Source organism: Neovison vison, chromosome 7 (assembly GCF_020171115.1).
Source record: "Neovison vison isolate M4711 chromosome 7, ASM_NN_V1, whole genome shotgun sequence".
NCBI lineage: Eukaryota > Metazoa > Chordata > Mammalia > Carnivora > Mustelidae > Neogale > Neogale vison.
Window position 1 is genome coordinate 164,757,450 of NC_058097.1, and position 18,920 is coordinate 164,776,369.

The 18,920-nt window shown below is 35.6% G+C and overlaps 1 protein-coding gene across 6 annotated transcripts in view; it reads left to right on the forward strand.

Annotated features, from left to right (window-relative positions):
- The window catches only part of NUCB2 (nucleobindin 2), a 46,375-nt gene extending 28,827 nt beyond the window's left edge, over nucleotides 1-17,548 (forward strand). For 5 of the 6 annotated variants that reach the window (XM_044258906.1, XM_044258905.1, XM_044258904.1 and 2 more), the window contains 10 exons: nucleotides 1,625-1,751; nucleotides 7,547-7,650; nucleotides 8,690-8,875; nucleotides 9,065-9,155; nucleotides 9,752-9,810; nucleotides 9,904-9,996; nucleotides 11,242-11,331; nucleotides 16,376-16,546; nucleotides 16,824-16,905; nucleotides 17,435-17,548. In XM_044258906.1, coding sequence (XP_044114841.1) covers nucleotides 1,625-1,751; nucleotides 7,547-7,650; nucleotides 8,690-8,875; nucleotides 9,065-9,155; nucleotides 9,752-9,810; nucleotides 9,904-9,996; nucleotides 11,242-11,331; nucleotides 16,376-16,546; nucleotides 16,824-16,905; nucleotides 17,435-17,442 — 1,011 coding nt within the window. In that variant the 3' untranslated portion in view covers nucleotides 17,443-17,548. Of the gene's footprint in view, nucleotides 1-1,624; nucleotides 1,752-7,546; nucleotides 7,651-8,689; nucleotides 8,876-9,064; nucleotides 9,156-9,751; nucleotides 9,811-9,903; nucleotides 9,997-11,241; nucleotides 11,332-16,375; nucleotides 16,547-16,823; nucleotides 16,914-17,434 lie in introns of those variants that run through there. The other variant, XM_044258909.1, reaches the window with a different exon arrangement.
- The last annotated feature ends 1,372 nt before the right edge of the window (nucleotides 17,549-18,920 follow it).

Consider the following 18,920-nt stretch of genomic DNA (forward strand, 5'->3'; position numbering starts at 1 on the left):
GAACATTCTTTCTCGGTCTCCCTTGTAGTTCTTTCTTTATCTTCCGCAGTGGGCCCCATGGACTTAGTCCTAAAATGTTTGTCTGCCTGATTGCTAGTCAGGTTTGCAGTTTGTGATTGCAAATGCACTTATAAACAAGAGAAAGTAAGCTATTAGCTATTTTGTTTCTTACATTTTGGAACACAAACTTACCTATGAGAAAAGTAATCAAAGGAGACAAGCTAAAAAAGATTAATTTTGAAAAGTTATTTATATGTGTAATTACTAAAGTTTAAGGTGGCCAAGTTATTTTTTAAGATGACTTTATTGAAATGTAATTCACATACCTTAAAACTTGTGCCTTTAAAGCATATAATTCAGTGGTGTATCTACAGGTGGCCCTCAGCACTATCTACTTTTAAACAATTTCGTTCCTCCCCAAAAGAAGCCATGTGCCCATTAAGCTATTTCTCCCCATTTCCCCCTCTTCTTGTCCCTTGGTCTTCTTTCTATCTCTATGAATTTGCCTACTTTGGACATTCCATATAAATGGAATTATACAATATGTGGTCTTTTGTGTCTGGTTTCTTTGACCGAGCATAATGTTTTTCAAGGTTCATTGTATTGTAGCTTATATTAGTACATTCATTTCTTTTTATGACTGAACAATATCTCCCTTTATGGATGTTCCATATTTTGGTTATCAACTCATCAGCTGATGGACATTTGGTCATTTCTACTTTTTATGCTAGTATGAATAATGCTGCTGTGAACATTCAGGTACAGGTTTTTATGTGAACATATGTTACAATTCTTTAGGTATATACCTAAGAATGGATTTGCTGGGTCTTATGATAATTCTGTGTTTAACTTTTTGAGGAACTGCCAAACTGTTTTTCAAAGTGGCTGTATCATTTTGCAATTCCAGTTACTTTTTGAGTTTTTCCTTTGTGCTTTAATTATGCTTTCAATTGTGTGGTTTTTATTTTTATCTTTTTCTTTCTTTCTCCAAAGTTTTATAAATTCCAGTTAACATGCAGTATAATATTAGTTTCAGGTACAGAATTTTGTAATTCATCATTTAGATACAACACCCAGTGCTCATTACAATAAGTATCCTCCTTAATACCCATCACTGTTTAAGCCATCCTCCCTGCCCACCTCCCTTCCAGTAACCCTCAGTGTGTTTTTCTGTAGTTTAGAGTTTCTTTTATGGTTTGCCTCTCTCCCCACCCCATATTCTTCTGCTTACTTTCTTCAGTTCCACATATGAGTGAAATCATGTGGTATTTGTCTTTCTCTGACTCATTTTGCTTAGTATAATACTCTCTAGGTCCATCCATGTCATTGCAAATGGCAAGATTTCATTCTTTTTCATGGTCCATTGTATTTGTGTGCACATCTCCTTTATCCATTGATCACTTGATGGACATTTTGGTTCTTTCCATAATATATAGTTTTTACATATCTTTCTTTTAGCGTTATAAACTGAGTATCTTTTAAAAGAAATCTTTTTGTAATATCACATTTATCTAAATTAGTCAAAAGCATTTATCACTACTTTATCATAACCCTCATTTTAATATATTGTGTCTGATCTAAAAAAGGAATGTAATAAATAAAGCTAACTTGTTAATTTTAACAGAGTGGGAGGCTAAGCAAAGAACTGGATTTAGTAAGTCACCATGTGAGGACAAAACTTGATGAGCTGAAAAGGCAAGAAGTGGCAAGGTTAAGAATGCTAATTAAAGCTAAATTGGATTCTCTTCAAGGTAAGTGCTAAAGAAAAAGTAGGAAAGTTTCAGCATATGTTCAGGTCAGCTTATATTGTCACATACCATGTTCTTCTAGTCAAAATTTAATGGTAGTATTGATTTTTCTTCTCTTAATTTTTAAAATTTAGTTTTTAAAATAGGTAATATATTCATATCACTCAAAAGTCAAAATGATTAGCCTTAAATTATTACATCAATGAAAAGTAATGAATTAAGCCACTGACTTCAAGGAGGAAGAATAACATCAAAGGAAATCAAAAGAGAGAAAATCGAATTATAACAATTTCCATAGATGAAATAGAAAAATTGTCAGAGATGCTCTAAGAAAACCACACCAGGCCCAGAGAGTGTCCAGAGGATTCTGGATGCAAAAGTAGACTTGAAAAAAATGAGAAGACATACCATTTTTTTGATACAAAGACTCAACATTATAAACATGTCAATTTTCCTTAGGTTAATTTATAAATTTAGCATGATCCAAATAAAAAATATCTACTTTCCTCCCAATACTAGACAAGTTAATTTTAAAGTTCATATGAAAAAGGAAACAAGGAAGAAAAGCTACATACCTTGGAAAAAGAACAATGAAGGACTAAATAGTTATGTTAGATATTAAAACCTATATCACTAAGCCTCATTCATGAGAACTGTATGGTTTTGGCATATAGGTAGAAAGACCAGTGGAACTGAATAGAAATACCAGAAGTAAAAGTAAATACATTTAGAATTGAGTTTGAATTAAAGGTGATATGTCATTATTAGTGGGATCAAGATAGATTTTTAAAGAGAATAATGTTGATACAATTGGATAGCCATTTGGAAAAGGTACAGTTAGATCTCTCTCTCATTCACATCAGAATAAGTACAAATGAATCAAAGATATCAGTGTAGAAAATAATACCAAAAAATACTAGATGACAAGTTGAGCAAGTTCTTTGTTAAGTTGGAATGGCCTTTCTAGTTATGAATGAAAATCAAGAGGTTAGATTTGACAAGTGGGAGATCCTTCCAGCTGCCATCTCTGTCTTTGTGTCATGTCCCCATAGCTGGTTATCTGAATGGTTCATTGGCCTTAATAAACACCTGAACCTTTACTCCTGGTAAACTTTATATCGCAAAGGAATCACCTGGGGAGCTAGTTAAAAATGCAGTTTACTGGATCTTATCTCTAGAATTTCTGATTCTGAGAGTGAGTAAGATGCAGTTTATTTTATTTTTACTTATTTATTTTTAAAGATTTTATTTATTTATTGGACACAGAGAGAGAGAGTGATCATAAGTAGACAGGCAGGCAGAGGAGGAGGGGGAAGCAAGCTCCCTGCTGAGCAGAAAGCCTGATGTAAGGCTTGATCCCAGGATCCTGAGACCATGGCCTGAGCCGAAGGCAGAGGCTTAACCCGCTGAGCCACCCAGGCACCCCTGTAAGATGCATTTTAAACATGTGACTCTGGTCAGTGGATCATATTGGACAAATGCTTGTATAGAGCATTAAACTCCCTGCTGGTGAATAGACATAGAAAACAAATACTGGGGTGCCTGGGTGGCTCAGTTTGTTAAGCAACTGCCTTGGGCTCAGGTCATGATCCCAGGGTCCTTGGATGGAGCCCCATGTCAGGCTCCTTACTCAGCAGGGAGCCTGCTTCTCTCTCTCCTCTGCCTGCTACTCTGCCTGCTTGTGCTCTCTCTCTCTTTCTGTCAAAACAAACAAACAAACAAACAAATACTCCTTATCCTGAGATTAAGGGTATCAATGAGAGGTAAACTGAGCTCATACCCTCCTATTCAGGTAGTCAGATATAGAAGGACATTCCATCCTTAAAGCTGGGCCTAAGGTACTTTGAGATTACTTTCCTGTTAGACAACTTCCATCCCTTCAATCTTGGCAATATTTTCTTTATTCCAAATAGGTGCTGAATTTCATGGTCTAAAGAAAACTGTTGCTTAGAAAGCTTATGAGTGTTTTCTCACTGATTCAGAATTTATGAATTGAAATTTCTAATAATTGGAAGAAAGACTTAAAGGGTCCTTTTTTTGGGGGGGGGTGTAGTTTTTAAAGTAAGTAATGCATTCACATGGGTGAAAACTAGAAACTATAGAAGACATATAGTAAAAGTGCTCTGATATTTTTGTACCCTGTAAGTTCCCACTGCCCCAAACATCCTTTGATTTCTTCATTCTTATATAAGCAAATACAAATAAAAATCCTTATTTTTCCTCTCTTCTTATGCAAAAGGCAGCATGTAAAACACATTTGGCGCTTTGTATTTTTCTTTTAACAACCTATTTGGAGGTCATTCTGTATTAGTACATAGAGACCATGTTCATTTAAAAAAAGTTTCTTTTGCAGCTGCATAGATTTCTATTATATTGATATACCATAATTTATTTAACTAGGGCTACTGGTGATGGCCTTTTGGGTTATTTCTAGCAAACACTCTTGTACATCTATCACTCCATATCTGTGTAAAATTATCTGTAGGGTAAGTTCCTTGCAGAGAAACTATATATACATATATATATATATATATGTATTTGTAATTTTGATAGATATTGCCACCTGCACAGACCTTCTATCAGTACATCCTCTTGTAATTTCTTACATCCTGTTAATAGTATGTATCTTCAAATTTTAAGAGTTTGACCATTCTGTTAGTATAATAGCGTAGTTTTAGCATGTATTTCTCCTGTTTGGGGTGAGGCTAAATATCTTTTCATGTGCTTCACTGTTTGGTCATATCCTTTAGGCCTGGGTCTTAGGACAAATCTTTTCTTCGTAAGTAAAATTTGTGCAGTGCCATTGAAAGAATTCAGTGAAATCTTAATTTAGCTACATTAAGCAGTTTCTTACTTTCTAGTATAACAAAATGTTCTGGGTTCATCTTGTACCTACCCTGCCTCAGGCCTGGAATGAGTCGTTTCTCTGAGGATCCCTGGTTCTTTTTAGTGGGAAATGATATTACAGACCAAAGACTGGCGTTAGGTGTGCTCATTGCTTCTGTAATATATATTTTTTCTATTTTTTAAAGATTTTTTTTATTCATTTGAGAGAGAGGGAGAGAAAGAAGCACAGCATGACAGAGGGAAAAGCAGATTTCTTGCTGAGCAGGGGACCTCAGGATCATGACCTGAGCTGGAGGCAGATGATTAACCCAGGCACCCCTGTTTCCCTCTTTGTTTTCATCTTGTTTTATTTTTTCCTCTTGTCCCCTATGATCCTCTGTTTTGTTTCTTAAATTCCACATATGAGTGAGATCATATGGTAAGTTTCTTTCTCTCATTGACTTAGTTTGCTTAGCATAATATCTTCTAGTTCCATCCACGTCACTGTAAGTGGCAAGATTTCATTTTTTTGATGGCTGAGTAGTTTTCCATCCACATCTTCTTTGTCTGTTCATCTGTTGATAGACATTTGGGCTCTTTCCATAGTTTGGCTATCTTGGACATTGCTGCTATAATCATTGGTGTGCATGCCCCTTCGGGTCACTCCATTTGTAACTTTAGGGTAAATACCCAGTAATGCAATTGCTGGGTCATACGGTAGCTCTATTTTCAACTTTTTGAGGACCGTCCATACTGTTTACCAGTATGTGGAAATAAGTGGCTGCACCAGCTTGCATTCCCAGCAGTGTAGGAGGGTTCCTCTTTTCCCCACTTCGCCAATATCTGTCATTTCCTGACTTGTTGTTTTTGGTCAGAACTGGTGTGAGGTGGTATCTCATTGTGGTTTTGATTTGTAGTTGCCTGATGCCGAGTCAGAGATTTCTTTCTTGCCTTCCATGGTGCCCTATTTGTACATTCCTTTTTCCTAAGTGAGAACTCTGACTTTTAACAAATCAACACGTGTGCCTATTTTGCTCAATTCTATAATCCAACTGAAATAGTCTAGATTCACTTTGCCCATTCAACTACAGTAAACTGTAGCTTGTTTTTTGTTTGTTCGTTTGGCTATTTTTGGGGTTTTGTTTTGTTTTTAAATAGGCTCCATGCCCAACCGTGGCGTCAAAAGTGGGGTTTAACTCACAACCCTGGGATCAAGACCTGGGGGGCACCTGGGTGGCTCAGTAGGTTAAGTGCTGCTGCCTTTGGCTCCATACTGAGCCCCACATTGTTGGGCTCCCTGCTCAGTGAGGAGTCTGCTGGGTCTCTCTATCCCTCTTCCTGTTCATGCTCTCTCTCTCCAAAAATGAATTAAAAAAAAAAAGAAAAAAAAGTCAGTGCTTAACCAATTGAACCAGCCATGTGCCCCAAACTGTAGCACTGTAGCTTGTTTTAAAAAAATTATTCACAAGTAGAACAATTGGTATTTCTTTAAAAATAAGTCATAGGGCGCCTGGGTGGCTCAGTGTGTTAAGCCTCCACCTTCAGCTCAGGTCATGATCTCAGGGTCCTGGGATCGAGTCCCTCATCGGGCTCTCTGCTTGGCAGGGAGCCTGCTTCCTCCTCTCTCTCTCTCTGCCTGCCTCTCTGCCTACTTGTGATCTCTGTCTGTCAAATAAATAAATAAAATCTTTTTTTTTTTTAAAGATTTTATTTATTTATTTGACAGAGAGAGATCACAAGTAGGCAGAGAGGCAGGCAGAGAGAGGAGGAAGCAGGCTCCCCGCCGAGCAGAAAGCCCGATGCGGGACTCGATCCCAGGACCCTGAGATCATGACCTGAGCCGAAGGCAGTGGCTTAACCCACTGAGCCACCCAGGCACCCTAAATAAATAAAATCTTAAAAAAAAAAAAAAAGTCCTAATCTTGGGACGCCTGGGTGGCTCAGTCAGTTAATGTCTGCCTTCTGCTCAGGTCATGTTCCCAGGGTCCTGGGATTGAGTCCTGCATTGGGCTCCCTGCTCAGCAGAGAGCCTGCTTCTCCCTCTGCCTGCTGCTCCCCCTGCTTGTGCTCTCTCTCTCTCTTTCCCTGATAAATAAATATATAAAATCTTAAAAAAAAAAAAAGAGTCCTAAACCAAATGAATTTACCTGAATTAGACTTTTATTGTTCCATAAAGGATTCATTGGAGCAGCATACAAAAAATTCCTTCATATAAATTTTAGAGCAATTAAAAAAAAATTCTATTTAGGGAGCAGCTGGCTGGCTCAGTTGGAAGAGTATGGGACTCTTGATCTGGGGGTTGTGAGTTTGAACCCCACATTGGGTATAGAGATTGCTTAAAAATAAAATACTGGGAAAAAAATTCTACTTTTTTTTTTTTTTTAAGATTTATTTATTTGTGAGAAAGAGAGAGTGAGAGCATGAGTTAGGGGAGAAACAGAAGGAGAGAATCTCAAGCAGACTCCTCACTGAGTACAGAGCCCCGACATGCTGGTCGATGTGGGGCTCAATCCCATCACCCAGGAAATCGTGACCTGAGCCTAAACCAAGAGTCAGTAGCTTAGCTGAATGAGCCACTCAGGCACCCCTCTATTTAGATCTTTGATGAGGGCAGTATATTAGAGTTTATCTAATTAAAAGTAGGAAATGTGATAGTTTTACAATAATAAAAAAGGTTTTACTATTATACTGATAGTCAACTAACCTTTCTAGAAATATATAGAATAATAGAATAATATTGAAGTGTACATATTATGTTGTATTTCTTTCTAGATTCAAGGACATTAGTTTTGCCTAGAATAACAATATGTATAATATTCTAAAAGAAAATATGAATGCTTAATCTAAAATTTTGTATATTCTTACAAAAATCCTGTAGGAATAAATATAAATGCTTATTCTTATGTACCACTTATATTAATGTTTCTAGCTTTTAGTACTTTATCATTTACAGTTTTCTCATTTTCTTTCAGATACAGGCATAGACCACCATGCTCTTCTAAAACAATTTGATCACCTAAACCACCTGAACCCTGACAAGTTTGAATCTACAGATTTAGATATGCTCATCAAAGCGGTGGGAATAATTCCAGAAAATGTTGTCATTGTTTTGCCTTTGAGGTTTTTGTCATTTGATAAGTCAATTCAATGAAGTGACAATATGACTTTTAGATACTCTCAAGAGTATTTTTAAAGGGAGATAGTTTAACCTTTATTACTACAGATAATAATACAGACATAACAATCTGTAACCCCTTGCCCACAATTCTAAAACCCAAAGTACTACAAAAGCTGAAATCTGGCTTCAATTATAGTGAGGATATTTGTAGTTTTTATTTAGTCTACATAATGTGAATATTCCCAGACTTCGCTGAGGAAGTACTAATCTGTTTGATAACAGACTTTGCAAGGAATACATAGTACAGCATAAATGCCATATTCTCTTTCTGAAATCTAGAAAATTCTGAAATATACCTGCGTTCTGGGTTTTTCAGTAAGAGTTTGTGGACCTCTCATGTTGTACCGTGTGGATTTATGGATTTACCGAAATAGATGTTATAGCCTTGCTATGAGTTTAGTTAAGTAGTTAGAAACATTTCTAGTTTTCTATACTGTATAGATTTGATACAGTTCCTTCCTTCCTTTTTTTTTTTTTTTAAATCTTATTTATTTATTTATTTGTCAGAGAAAGAGAGTGCACAAGCAGGCAGAGTGGCATGCAGAGGTGGAGAGAAGCAGGCTCCCTGCCTAGCAAGGAGCCCCATGCGGGACTTGATCCCAGGACCCTGGGATCATGACCTGAGCCAAAGACAGCAGCTTAACCGATGAGCCACCCAGGCGTCCCAAACCTTCCTTCTTTTAAAAAAATCAGTTTATATATTATTTACTTATGAGGCGCTTTCTAAAGTTGAGTTTTGCTTTGAACTATGAGTTTCTTTTAATGCCTACATTCTGATAATAATAATGATTAAAATAAAATGGCAGAATTTAAAAGAGGAGTCCAATGTTTTCTGGACCTTCTATACTACCTTCTGTTAGAATAGGCTGTATGCAGGAAAGCCCTTATTTATATTTTCAAATACTCCTTGTAATTTAGTTTAAATATTACATTATAGGCCACAAGTGATCTAGAACACTATGATAAGACTCGACATGAAGAATTTAAAAAATATGAAATGATGAAGGAACATGAAAGGAGAGAATATTTAAAAACACTGAATGAAGAAAAGAGAAAAGAAGAAGAATCTAAATTTGAAGAAATGAGGAAAAAGCATGAAAATCATCCCAAAGTTAATCATCCAGTAAGAATTATGACTTTAAGAAACTCCAATTAGATGTAGATACTTCTTTGTATCAGGCAGTAGAATTTTATAAGTTATTAGTACTTTAGATTCTTAATACTGCACCATTTCTCAAATTTGTATTTTATTTTCAGCCTGTATACATAGATCATATTTTGTTTTGAGCATTTTTAAAAAATTGATTCACAGGGAAGCAAAGATCAACTAAAAGAGGTATGGGAAGAGACTGATGGATTGGATCCTAATGACTTTGACCCCAAGACATTTTTCAAATTACATGGTAACACATTTAATACAAATATTAACATTTATGTCTGCTGTTTGAGAGATTATAGTTGCTTTATTCTTAACTGATTTTTGCCAAGGTCTAATATCGAGTCCTATTGACAGTAAATGTTTAGAATTTTTCTCTAGGATAATAGAATAGTCTTTTTTGCTGACCTGCAGCATAAAATACTTTGAGTCAGTAGCTGTGTCTTTTACCTGATTTAACTGTTGACTCACTATGACTTACTGTAAGCTTCTCCATAAATGTGAAGGTAATTCTGTGACTAGCTAGGTTATATCTAACACGCTTTATGCTGTAATATTAAAGTTTACTTTTTTTCCTATAGCATACTGTTTCACTTTATATTTTTGAAAAAAATGGTTAAGATCTATTTGTCTAAAAAAACTATGAATTATAAATTAGTAGTAAATTGTTATCCATTGGACTGATCTGAGGCTTCATAAAAAAGGAGGAAACATTCTCTGTAGCGTATGGCTGGTTCATGTTAGTACCACTTCTGCAAGCCAGTTGTGAAGAGTTGTATTTTAATTATTGATTTTTGAAGGCATTAAAATCAATTTTTGCTTTTGTGACTTTTTAAACTTCAGATGTCAATAATGATGGCTTCCTGGATGAACAAGAATTAGAAGCCCTATTTACTAAAGAGGTAAATGAGTTCATTTGAGTGTTCAGTGTTTTTGCTCTTTTGTTTTCCATTATTTTCCTGCCTTTTATGTTGGTTTTAAACTTTTCTTTTTAGTTGGAGAAAGTATATGACCCCAAAAATGAGGAGGATGATATGATAGAAATGGAGGAGGAACGGCTTAGAATGAGGGAACATGTAATGAATGAGGTATGTTTAAAAATGTTTAGGATTATATGTTATTTCAATTGATATTCAAGTTCTTGTAATAAATCTTAACATAAAGTATAAAATAAATACACAGAGTAGCTATTTAATTGAATTTTGCATTTTTTGACCCAGAATATTTGGTAGACTTCCTTAGTATAAATAAAGTTATTTTGAAACTACTTTAAAATATTTTAAAGTTTAAAAGGTTTTTATTTAGGAGATTAAGATGCTGTTGCGTATCCTTTAGAAGTAAAAGATAAGGTAGTCTAATATTTGATATTTTATTTTATTAGTTTTAAAGATTTTATTTATTATATTTGACAGAGACACACAATCAGAGAGGGAACAGAAGCAGAGGGAGTGGGAGAGGGAGAAGCAGGCTTCCCACTGAGCAGGGAGATCCCAGGGATCCCAGGAACCTGGGATCGTGACCTGAGCCGAAGGCAGATGCTTAACGACTGAGCCACCCAGGCACCCTGAATATTTGATATTTTAAAAGTCTGTGTTTTTATTAAGAAAATCCAAAAAATCCAATACCGTAATGGTTTATAACAACTTATTTATTTCTTGTTCACATTATTAAGCTGAGAACTTTGGTCATAGACATTGGAGGCCGGTAACTAAAGCCCACAGTTTTGTTTGTTATTTTCACCTGATGTTTGAGCTATTGGTGATGAATTGGGATTTCTGTTGACTGCTGGCATCCCATGTGTCAAATGAATTTCTCTTGCTGTTATGGAGTTCAGTTTTGCAACTGAATGGCTATAAGAGCCATTGAAGAGGATTGGGAGCAGTTGTTGACATTAATTTTGATTTAGTTAGTTTTTTTAAAGAAAAAATACTGAGAGAATGTTAATGTAAACTCCTTTACTCTTGGCTCAAACAGTCCTCTTTCCGGAAAGGTTATTTTTCTTGGGATTTTACATGGTGTGGTGAGGGAAGAAGACCATAATAGTTTAGCCAGTCAGATCAGCAGCCTCAAGCATGGTGATCTTTGAGTATCAGGTTTATAGATATCTCACTGTATTTTCAAATCTGAATAATACAGAAGATAGCAATATCTATATTCGGATTCTAATATAATGTTCAGTGTTCTGACTTTCACCCGTACCCCATCCCTCCGTTTCTGTGGATGCTGCGTTAGCCTTAATTGCTGTATGTTTGTGTAGTAGCAACTATTAGAAGACAATTTCTAGTGATATGAGAGTTACTTTATTTTATATATACTTTTTTTTTTTTAACCAGGTTGATGCTAACAAAGACCGATTAGTGACTCTGGACGAGTTTTTGAAAGCTACAGAAAAAAAGGAATTCTTGGAGCCAGATAGCTGGGAGGTAATAAAACCTATTTGAAATGGGATGTATGATTCAAGAAATTATACAGCAGTTCATTCTATTTTTAACTTTTATTTTCTATTATGTTTGCGTGTAGAGCCTTACTATCTTGGCTTTTAGATAAAATGTCAGTATAAAATAATGAATGTGACTTTTTGGAAAACTTGTGGCAATTGACCTCTTATTTGTAATCATGTTACATATAATTAGCAGTCTTTTTAAAATTTTACTTTTTCTAAAGGTAAAATAGTGTTCATTCTTAAAAATTAGAAATATAGATACATTGAAAGAATAAATTAGAAGTTACCTGTAATTCTGCCTTTCAGAGGAAGATACTTAATTTATGCATTGTGTTATGCCAATTTGGAATTGTTTGTATCTTTAGTGTATGCATGTATAGCACACAATATAGAGTATACTGCCCCATTTTTATTTTATTTTACTTTAATTAATTAATTACTCTTTGAGAGAAAGAGAGAGAGAGAGCAAATGAGGGGGAGGAGCTGAAAGAGAGGGAGAGAATCTTGAGCAGGCTCCATACCCAGCGTGGAGTCTGATGTAGGGCTTGATTTTACCACCCTGAGATCATAACCTGAGCCAAAATCAAGAGCCGGGTCCTCAACCGACTTAATCACCCAGGCACCCCTGCCCCATTTTTAATTTACATGTACACATAAACTCCTATCTCTCTATGTATATTTTTAAAGATTTTATGTATTTATTTGAGAGAGAGCACGAGCAGTAGGAGGGGCAGAGGTAGAGGCTGAGGGACAAGCAGACTCCCTGCTGAGCTTGGAGCCCATGCAACTCAATCCCGGGACCCTAAGACCATGACCTGAGTGGAAGTCAGGCTTAACCGACTGAGCCACCGAGGCGCCCCCTCCTGTCTTTATAGTCTTATGGCATCATACTGTATGAATGTCTTTGTATGTTTTAGAAATTCTGTGTTTTTTAATGTTAGCAGTATTTCATGATGTCATTCTTTAAAAAACAAGAGTTTAGAAATGATTCCTTAGCATGCAGTTTTGTGATTATAGCATAATTTATATAACCATTGGAACAGATTTAGCCATTTGGGTCAATTCCCAATTTTTTTACTGTAGTAATTAACACTATGACAACTCTTACTTATTCTTACATCTTTGGGTATCTATAATTTCCCTGGGATTAATTCCTAAGAATAAAACTATTCTCAAGGTTTATGACCATTTTTAGTTTCTAAATATATTTTGTTGAAATGCCCCAGAAAGGCATACCAATATATTTCATAGTTTACTGTGAATACACATTTTTTTTTGTGCATACACATTTTAAAGAGAATAGTTGAGAGGTAGCAACCGGAAGAGTTTGAAAAAAGTTGTCATTTTCTATACAAAATATAAAGATTACTATTTCTTTCTCTTTTTTCTTTTTTTTAAAGATTTTATTTATTGATTTGACAGACAGTGATCACAACTAGGCAGAGAGGCAGGCAGAGGGTGGGGGAGGAAGCAGGGCTTCCCGCCAAGCAGGGAGCCTGATGCGGGGCTTGATCCCAGGACCCTGAGATCATGACCTGCGCCAAAGGCAGAGGCTTTAACCTACTGAGCCACCCAGGTGCCCCTCAATTAGATTTTTAATCTGTGGATCCATTTGTCCAGAAAATAGTTTGAGATAGGGTGACCAACTGTTCTGGTACAGCCTGTGCTGTGGAGTTCCCTGGGGTATGAAAGTTTTTGGTGCTCAATCAAGGATAGTCCCAGGATGACTGTTCATCAGCGTAGTTTGAGATTAAAGAAATCATCTTTTTTTTGGTCCTGTTTTTTTCTGACATTTATAATATTTCTAGATTTTGGTGAAGAAGAAGAATGCTAAGATATTTGAACATTCATTCCATTTATTTCTTGTGGTGAACTAGATCAATAGGTAATTACATACTTTCTTTTCATTTTAATGTAATTTTAGATTTACAAAAGAGTTATAAGAATAGACAAGGAGGGGTGTCTGGGTGGCTCAGTGGGGTAAGCCTCTGTCTTAGGCTCAGGTCATGATCTCAGGGTCCTGGGATGGAGCACCACATCGGGCTCTCTGCTCAGCAGGGAGTCTGCTTCCTCCTCTCTCTCTCTCTCTCTGCCTGCCTCTCTGCCTACTTGTGATCTCTTTCTGTCAAATAAATAAATAAAATCTTAAAAAAAAAAAAAAAGAATAGACTAAGGATTCCTGAATACCCTTCCTCTAGATTTCCCATTTTACTACAGTTATTCTCTTTATCTCTTTCTCTATTTTTAATCTATGTGTATATGTATTTATATATAACATATATCATGTTTTTGAGAGTTAGTTGCACACAGTGCTGCTTTAACCTTAAATACTTGAGTGTGTATTTTTTTGCAAACAAGGATTTATCTTGCATAATCATGGTAAAATTATCTGTGATAGCTACACGCAGAAAACTCTTCCCCAGTCTAGACTTCATCGAGATTTTTTGTTAATTTTCCTAATACTGTCCTTTATAACAAAAGAAAATCCAGGATCATACTGAATTTAGTTGTAATGTCTTCCTAATCTCCTTTAATCTGAAACAGTTCCTGAGTCTTTGTATCTCATGGCATCCATATTTCTAAAGAGTATAGACCAATAATTTTGTAGGATATCCCTCAGTTTCAGTCAGTCTGCTGTTTCTTTAGGACTCCTGCTTTTGGTAGAAATACCACCAAAGTGATGCAAAGTGCATCATATCATGAAGCATATGCTACTGATTTTTTCATAACTGACAATGTTAATTTTGATTATTTGGTTAAGATGGTGCCTATCATGTTTCCTATTTTTTCTTTTGTAATTTAAATTTTTTTTTTTTAAGATTTTATTTATTTATTTGACAGAGATCACAAGCAGGCAGAGAGGCAGGCAGAGAGAGAGGAGGAAGCAGGCTCCCTCCTGAGCAGAGAGCCCGATGCGGGCCTCGATCCCAGGACCCTGAGATCATGACCTGAGCCGAAGGCAGCGGCTTAACCCACTGAGCCACCCAGGCGCCCTTCTTTTGTAATTTAAATAGTATCTTGTCTAACCCACCATACTGCCAGAATCAGAAATCAGCATTAAAAAAAAAAAAAAAATTACTCGACATCATATCTAAAGTATTTGGAAATACGAATTTTAAGCATTACTTTAATAGTTATGGAAGTGCTTGACTGTTTTCTCAGGAACAGACACCCATTCTTTTACTGTTTATTTTAAAAAAGATTGTGCTGCTATAAACACATTTTTATATAAAGCTTTTTATGTGTTTAAGGTTATTTTGTAGGATGGATTCTCAATGTAGCACCAATAAGACCAAGGGAATCTTTTTAGGGCAGTTGATACATTTTATAGAAGTATTTTTCAAAAGAATTGCATTACCACCATTACCACTGTTTAAAAAAAAAGTCTTCGAGGGCATACTTTGAGATTCATTATCTACTAATTTTAGCATTCACTGATAAATCTTGCCAGAATCCATTATTACAATGACTATTGACAAATGGTGATTTTCTAACCATCATTCCTTCCATATTTATCAGTTGGCTTTCTACAATAAGGAAGAGCTATCCCTTCTCCCAACCCACTCCCATCCCCTTACTTTATTCAAAAATGAATCCTTAATATCCTGATTTATTTCGATGCCCAAATTGCCCCAGATTTGGCTGGGAGTTCCTTCAAACTGGCTTTTATATCCTTTTGGCATGTTTCCTATCATTCTTTGAGGACTTTCTTACTTTTTAGCATCACAAGATGTTCAAGGCTCATCTCGTTCTTTCTCCATCCCACCTCTGGGATGAGCCATTTTTCTGAGCAACACTGGCCCCTTTTAGTGGAGATCGTTATCACAGACTAGGATTTGGGCACTGGATGTGTTTCTTGTTACCAGGGAGTCTTTGCTTCTAGGCTTTGTCAGGTAACAGAGTTGGGTAATTTAAAAAACATCTAAATGTGTGTGTGTGTGTGTGTGTGTGTGTATTTATATATATATACATACATATATATTTAAATTTGTATTATGTGTGTCTGTATATGCACGAATTATACACATACACAGATACACTTATATTCATCTTGGTGTATTTGGGTACCAATATTTATAAAACTTGATGATCTCATTGGGGCTCCTGGGTGGCTCAGTAGGTTAGGTGTCTGCCTTTGGCTCAGGACGACCTGAGGACAGGGTCCTGGGACAGAGCCCAGTGTGGGGTACACACTACTCAGCATGGAGTCTGCTTCTCCTCCCTTTGCCCTTCCCCCACCCATGCTCGCTCACTCTCTCTCTCAAGTAAATAAATAAAATCCTTAAAAAACAAAACAAAACACAAACTTAGTGAGTGCACACTGATACCTCCTTAAATTTCAGTCCAATGCCAGTACAACATCCTATCTCTTCCTCTTTTCCATATTTCATATGAAACCTGGCTCCTATTTTCCACAATATTATTCCACTTATTTCCTCAATCCTAGGATATATACAGTGTTTCAGATTGCTAAACTCTGCAAGAAGGAATTTATTATTTGTTTAGATTTTTGTTGTTGTTTTTAACCTGAGCATGTAGTCTGAATACTGTGACCCAAAGTTTGTTGGTTAGTTCTTTTTTCCCCCTTCTGTTTATTCACTTAAAATAAAAGTATGATTTATTTTCTTTTGTTTATAGTCAGTTTGGGTTTTCCTGTCCTTGTGGATTTTCTTTCTTCTCTTTTCTTGAGTGTATGAAACACTGACAAGTTTCTAAAAATCAAACCTGTATGAAAAAGTTGTATTTAGAGAAATATGATTTCTTTTCCTGCATTCTCTCCTTTCTACCCAGTTCTCTTCATTGTTCTATAGGTAATCAATTTCATTAGCCTTGGATTTTTCCTTTTGCTCAAATAAATACATAAATATGTTTTCTTATTTCCCCTTTCTTACTGAAAGCTATATTATGATAGATACTCTTTCTTATACTTTGCCAATCATAGAATTTTCAAGGTGAATCAAACCCTATTGGACATCCAAGATTATTCTTTTCTCATTTTTTTTCCATTTTTTTTTTCCTTTTAGACATTGGATCAGCAACAGCTCTTTACAGAGGAAGAACTGAAAGAATATGAAAATCTTATCTCCTTACAAGAAAATGAACTTAAGAAAAAGGCAGACGAACTTCAGAAACAAAAGGAAGAGCTACAGCGTCAGCATGACCAACTTGAGGCTCAGAAGCTGGAATATCATCAGGTGGTATTTATACAATGACTGTGGCATTAAAAGGAATTTTAGGTGCTGTGCTAAACGCGTGTGTTTTTTGTAATATAATATTTCAATGTCCTATTAACTATATTATTTTAAATTTTAGTATTTTAAAAACTGCTTTGTTGAATATTAATCTAAATTTTAGAGTTTGAATATCTCATTTTGGAAAACACTTTACAATTAGTTTGTTGTGGTTTGTCAAAGGTCATGAAGAAAATAAAAGAATACTTACTTTTTAAGACATTCTTTTTCCATGCACTAGGTTGTACAGCAGATGGAACAAAAAAAATTACAACAAGAAATTCCTCCATCAGGGCCTGGTGGAGAATTGAAGTTCCAGCCACGTATGTAACTTTATTATTTTTTTTTTCTTTTGTTTAAGGAAATAAGAATATTGAATAAATTGAAATCTGTGTTTATTACAAATGTAATTTCAAATCATTAATATCTATGGTATTTACTATATATTTGGGGAAAGAGCACAACTTGTACTACAGAAAAATGTAGTACAGAAAAACATACAGAAATGAGCCTTCTAAAATGTCTATGCATCAGCTCATTTCAAAAGCTATTTAATTTGATAGCTGTATTTATGGTGAAGTGATTTATTTCAACATTATTCACAATTCTTTCTAATCAGTTATCAATATTGTTAGTGAACATGTTAATTGTAATCTATGATTAGCTAAGTGTATTTTAAAATGCTTTATATGTATAATATATACAGATATTTTATATATATATACACATACGTAATATATATATGTGTGTGTATATGTATGTGTATGTGTGTGTGTGTGTGTATATATATATGAAGATTCAGAAGAAAGGGAGATACCTTTAAAATGAGAGCTTTTTTTTTTTCCCAAACAGACATTTAAAGTCCGAAGTCCACCAGAACTTGGAAGAAAACTGTTAAATCAACATCTGTGTCATCTTTTTACCACCCTTCCTTTTTTTTCTGCTCAATAAATATTTTAAAGCATATATGGAATAAAGGAAGATACTTTTTAAGTGAGAACACATCTTTTCAGGATACAGATACTTAAGGCTTAACATCCACCACAACCAGGAAGAATACAAACTCAGTATCTGCTCTCACTTTCATACCTCTCTCCTTTTTAATTTGTTCTCCTTTAATGATTTAATTCAGTGGCCATAATTATGCCATAATTTAATGAAACTATCAGTAACTGTTTAAGTGAGAAATTTCTGTACTGCTTTTAAAGTAAATGTATATTGTCATCACTTACTCATAAAGATAGTCTTTTACAGGTGCTTATCATCCCCTCTCTTGATAAAAGTCTCTTTGTTGTTAATAATTCTTCTGAGAAGACCACACTTCCCCCAGTGTTTCTTCGTAACTTCTTCCTACTTCCAGCAACCTTACCTGCTAGAAATTCTTCTACTGAAGAGCTTTTGCTACCACTTCAGGTCATTTTTGGGTTCATATATTTGCTTTCTACTCTATTAAGATCAGGTTCTGCTACAAAAAAAAAAAACAAAAAACAAAAAACAAAAACCCAGAAAAACCAAAGATAACAGTGTTTTAAACTAAATAGGAATTCTTCCCTCTTCCATAAAGGAAATCTGGAGGTAGGTGGTATCAGGTTCCTAACTCTCTCCTCTGCTATCCTCAGTACATGGTTTTTGTCCTCAAGTTACCTCATTCTCACTGTCCAAGATTACTTTTGGAGGCAGTGGGCAAGAGGAGGAAAAGGAGCTTCTCCCCAGTTGCACAGGCTTCCTGGACTGAGTGTTCCTGGAGAACCACACATTTTAACTTACATCTCATTGGTCATATAGCTGCTAGGGAATCTGAGAAATCCTTGTGGCATTGGAACCTGCTAAAAGTTAGGATCTTTAACTAAAGAAGAAGAAGGTTATGTTTTTTACACAACTTTCAGTTTTAACCCATACAGCTTTATTGGCTACCTATATATCTGGAAACATAGAAAACACTCACTTGTCCTGCCCCAAAAGGAAATCTGCCACATCCAATCCATTATTGCATATAGCTCAAAGACCATAATATCCTCGTATAATCCCCACTATCAGGTTAGGCTATAGATCTATTGTTCTGCCCATCTACAGACTAAACAAGGTGTCTGCCTCATGAGTACCAAATGCATAATGGTGGGATAGGTACAGGATAATGGCAATAAAATCGATCTTTCAGAAGACGGGAAAATAGCAACCCCCAATCCATAACACTTAAAAGGTACTGCTTGGCAAAAATAACAAGGTGTCTCTGCTCAGTCTGTGAGTGTATTCCTTGATCTTTGCATCAGGCAACCCCTGATTCACTTTTGTGGGAGGAACTCCCTTGTCGAATGTCCTCAGGGGCCCTTGGTGCTGC